General features: G+C 41.8%; 1 protein-coding gene across 1 annotated transcript; it reads right to left on the bottom strand.

Annotated features, from left to right (window-relative positions):
* Positions 1-1,598: 1,598 nt before the first annotated feature.
* Positions 1,599-2,414, bottom strand: LOC118699675 (tetraspanin-3-like). Its single transcript, XM_036403772.2, has one exon. It carries the CDS (start codon positions 2,412-2,414, stop codon positions 1,599-1,601), a length of 816 nt encoding a protein of 271 aa, XP_036259665.2.
* Between the last annotated feature and the right edge of the window lie 2,141 nt (positions 2,415-4,555).

The following is a 4,555-nucleotide window of genomic DNA, read 5'->3' as shown; positions in this document are numbered from 1 at the left end:
TACCACAAAGTCCCTATTGTGGTGCTTAACTAGACAAACTTCATTCATTGCCATACCCATCCCACATCATTCCCTCTTTATTTAAGAACTACTCTGTCTAATGAATTAATTATTTTCCTTTTTCTAAAGCAATACATTAATTGTTTGAGGTAGGTTTGGAAGGAGGTGTATGGATTTTGGTGGGGTTTTTGCTTGGTTTGGGTTTGCTGTTTTGTTTTTTTTTTTTATACTGGAGAAGCTTTGCAGTATACTTCATGTTTGTTGTTTCACATGGCTAATAATTAACATTCAAGAACTGACCTAATGTTCTCTGGTTTTTTTCTCTTTTCTGCTTGTGAAAATCAGCATCTGGTGATTTAGGGTCTGAAATTTGCACTAAGTTACCTGAAGTTTGGTAAAAAACTTTGAGCAATAATGATTGAATTGATTATTACTTCAAGCACTAAAGGAATTGCCAGGTCCAGCACTTTTTGTGACCCAGGCCTTGTCCTTGTTTCCAGTCCAGTGGTGCAGTTGTAGGCCCTGGAGATCTCCTACACACACTTACCAAAGGCTAGAGCTGCTGGAGTGCCCATTCCCAGGTCAGCCGAGGGGCCTAAGAGACTTTCCAAAGAGATACATACATACAAGCACAGACTGCACAGTCCCACGCAGGTGGAGCAGAGCCTTTGCCAGCACCTCTCTAAACACCAATAGCACTGACATAAACAAGCATATGCGTACTCCACATGCTAGGTTAGTCCCTTTCAGCACTTGCAGGCTGGAGGGAGACTGACAGAAAACTAATAAGTGGTAATAAGTGGATTTAGTAAGAAGGGCAGACATATCTTAAGAAAAAGCAGTGTATTTCTAGCATAATTCAAGCACACACATGGCCCCACATTACTTTTTTGGCAAAAAATAATTGACTCCTTCCTTGCTCTATCATGAAATAAATGAATAAATACAGACAGACTTCCTTGCTCTATTATTTGGGAATTCTTCCTATGCAACTCCCAAGACTGCTTTGCCTCCTGCTGCTCATCATCATATTACTTACTCTGTTGCTGTCAAACCTATTTAGATTGTACCCTCACGCCACTTCAAAAACTGACATGGATTTTCATTGAAGAATAAGTTACTTAAACCAGCATTTTAGCAAGAAAAATAAATATTAAACTTTATCCAAAGAACTTCTTATAGAAAAACCAAAGCTTCCAACACAAGTTTGGAAGTAGAAGAATCTGCACATTAATTGCTCTCCAAGATTCTAGTACCGTTAAGATGCACTCCAAAAGCTCATGACCTCACAACAAGTTGCCCTGAGCCAGATACACCTTTTCTTACTGCTTCCCCTGCACTCACATACAGTGGTTTTGTGTCTGCACACACTGAAGACTTGTCCCCAGAAGATTTTCACATAAAGAATGCTTATTGAAAAAAAACCTGTGGGAAAACTGATCTAAGATCATGACACTAAAGAAAAAAAAAATCCAGCAGTGATCAACTAGTTTGATTCATGATTATTATTATTTATGCAATTTTTTTTAAATTTTGTTCCAATGCAACAACAAAGTAGTAAAAAGCCAAGGAAACATGTAGCAGGTCCAGCAAAGCAGCTAGTACCTATAGTCCTGTGAGAAGATATATGAGTCCAGAATATGAAGTTCACGTAATGGCTGACGTCTCATGAGGATGCCATTGCTGACAGCAGCCAAGAGTTCCAGGATGCTGAGCACAGTACAAGACCAAAAAATGTACAGCATGGAAAAACACAACTGGTCTTTCAGCTTCTTTAGACAGCCTTCCTCAGAGAGCTGCTCCACATGGCCTAAGTCTCCCGTGCAGAGAGAATGATTCTCCTTACAGCAGCTTTCAGGGACACAAGTTGGATGACACAAAGATGATGCCTTTAGCCAGTCCGTGTAGTTGTGGACCCCACAACAGTGCAGCTTCCTCTGTATCACATCCACAGCACTGTTTCCAGGATCCTGAGAGCATGTCCAGTTGTGCTGGTGAACAAGGTAACTGATAGCACTTTCCAGCTGAGCAGCTGTCCTAACACAGTAGGAACGTGCCAGAGCAGCTGAAGACATTTCTAAGCAAAGAAGGAGCAGCAGCAAGTACATAAAAGTCCCTTGCTGATTGCGGGAACACTTAACAGAAATAGAGGCAGCCAAAACTCCAGTAGGTAGCAATGCAAGTGCAGTTACAAGAGCCAACCAACCAGGGAGAGACAAATAAGGCTCCTGAAATAAATATCTGTAGTTCTTGAACATCAGGATCACTGAAACTCCACCAAGCATCAGAGCTACAGCAGTACCCCAGAATATGAAGCCTAGGAACCCCAGCACAGATCGAGCAAAGGACCTAGAGTAAGCATCCTCATAGCACCACAAGGAAGGCAGAACCATCACAGCCCTCACTCTCCCCATTCTGCTCACTCCAGCTAATCCTCCTCATCAGCATTTAAGAGGCTTCAACCCCACTTATCCAGGTGCAGCAGATGATATCTCCACCTAAAAACAATTTGCAAGAGAGCAACTCAGATAAGGCTCCTTAGGACAAAGACTGTGCCCTGCATCAGCTTGATCACATGCTGCTGCAGCTTGCTATGGGGGGGTCCCTTACACTGCTGTCATTGGAGACATTTGCACTTGAAGGAGGACAGCTGGAAGAAGGCTGCACTCCTTTCATGTGTGGAAGACCTAAATGCAGAGGAATATTCAAAGTGGTAGCAAGCACTGCTTGTTCAGATTACTTGGACTGCCCAACTCTCCAGCAGTAGCCAGGATGGCAACATATGGGCAAGTCAGAGCCATCAACAAATGGCTCTGGTTTAAGCAGAGTTATGCAATAAGGAATCTCCACAGGTGATACTCACCTAGACTTATTATCCTCCTCAACACCTTTATCATTCATTCAGTGCTTTAAGGGCCATAATGATGTTAATAATATTCTGCCCTTTTTTACTCAGCAAGACTTCTCTGTAGATAGCTTCAATTACTCAAGACACCTGGATGAGAAATCCCTGCTATTTCACACTTTTACCCCTCAGCTTGCCTTACCAGTGATCTGACTGCTATTATGACTGAATACAAGAGGCAGTAAGTGCTATATTAATTTTTCCTTGTGTGTAAAGAAACTGAACTACACACCAGCTAAATAACTTCATAATAATAACAAAGGGAATTGATGCCAGCATTATCAGAAGAATATTATTGCTCAAACTTGGGGTATGCATGAGCCATGCAGGATTGGAAACCCAAATAAATCTTGCCACAGGTGCCAGGAAGGCAGACCCCAAGCCCAGCAGTGATTCTGTAATCATGCTGATGATGTCCCTTAAGGTCTCTTTGGCTTCCCAAGACATAGAGCATGACTAATGCAACATACATATATAAGGGAGAGTACAGAGAGATGATCCTAATTTTCAGAAACATGAGCACCTGCAAACCTGACAGAAAATCAGAATAATTTGGTGCTCAGATCCCTGGAACCCTGTTAAAGTCTCAGCAAAGCTGATGATCCCACATCTGTCAGACATTTTACAAGAACCTATTGCTGATATATACAGTATGCATACACAGATGTTGGGCGGATTCCCATCAAAATCTCTTTCTATATGCTGTACAAACAAGTTATTAAGGCTAATTATTTTGGAATGAGATAAATTGCTTTTATTATTTTGAATCTTTTCATTAACAGTAATTAGCATGCAGTGATTAACTTGTTAAATCTTAACAAAATCCTTCTTTCAAAGCTGCTCCTAAATGTGTGTCTTCCTTCTCTGATGTCTGTGTCTGTCCTCTCTCCTGTTCCACCTGCTGCTACCCCCCCAGCCCTCCTGCTGTGTTGGTTTTGCTGCCATTCACTTAGTCTCCTGAATGCTTTTTTCCCTGATTTCTGTCTTCTGCATCAGAGAGATGGGGAAGGGGGGCAACAGAATTCCCCCTCACATCTGTACACACATGGAAGCTACACTGATTTTTTTTCCACAATGCAGAAAAAAAATATCAGAAATGCGTGAGGAAACATATCAGAAACACATCAGAAAATACTGTGATGTGTACCAACTACTGTTTTTTAGCTTGCAAGCTTTGTGAACAAAAGCATGTCAGCCTACCTCTTTTCCTTTCTGCACTTTCCTGTGCCCATAAAGCTAAATGAGATATTAAGAAATGAGTTACAACATAACTTCCATTTAGCTGATTCTACATCTCTGTGTTCATGGCAGAACAAATGGGCCAGAGATCATACCAGACCACCAGTTCAACACGGGAATCAGAAGCACCAACACTAAACATTGACTGGGAGCCAGTGCCCAGGTGAGAGGTCTCAGTGTCCTTGGGGAAATAGACCACACTCAGCAGCATGAAAGAGGAAATTGCAGCAGTGGTGACGAATATTGGCAGAGCTATCTAAAACCCCTCACCCTCTATTTGCTATGCAATGCATAGGCACTCAGAAAAAGAAAGCTTCTGCTCAAAATGTAAGATGATGGACAAGAAAAACAGAATTGGTCTCTGAAGTGACCAAAAGACTAACTGGCACCCTCAGTAGCACTGCCTTTGTG

This window comes from Molothrus ater, chromosome Z (genome assembly GCF_012460135.2).
Source record: "Molothrus ater isolate BHLD 08-10-18 breed brown headed cowbird chromosome Z, BPBGC_Mater_1.1, whole genome shotgun sequence".
NCBI lineage: Eukaryota > Metazoa > Chordata > Aves > Passeriformes > Icteridae > Molothrus > Molothrus ater.
The sequence above is the reverse complement of the archived record's forward strand: the minus strand, read 5'-3'. Positions and strand labels throughout refer to the sequence as shown.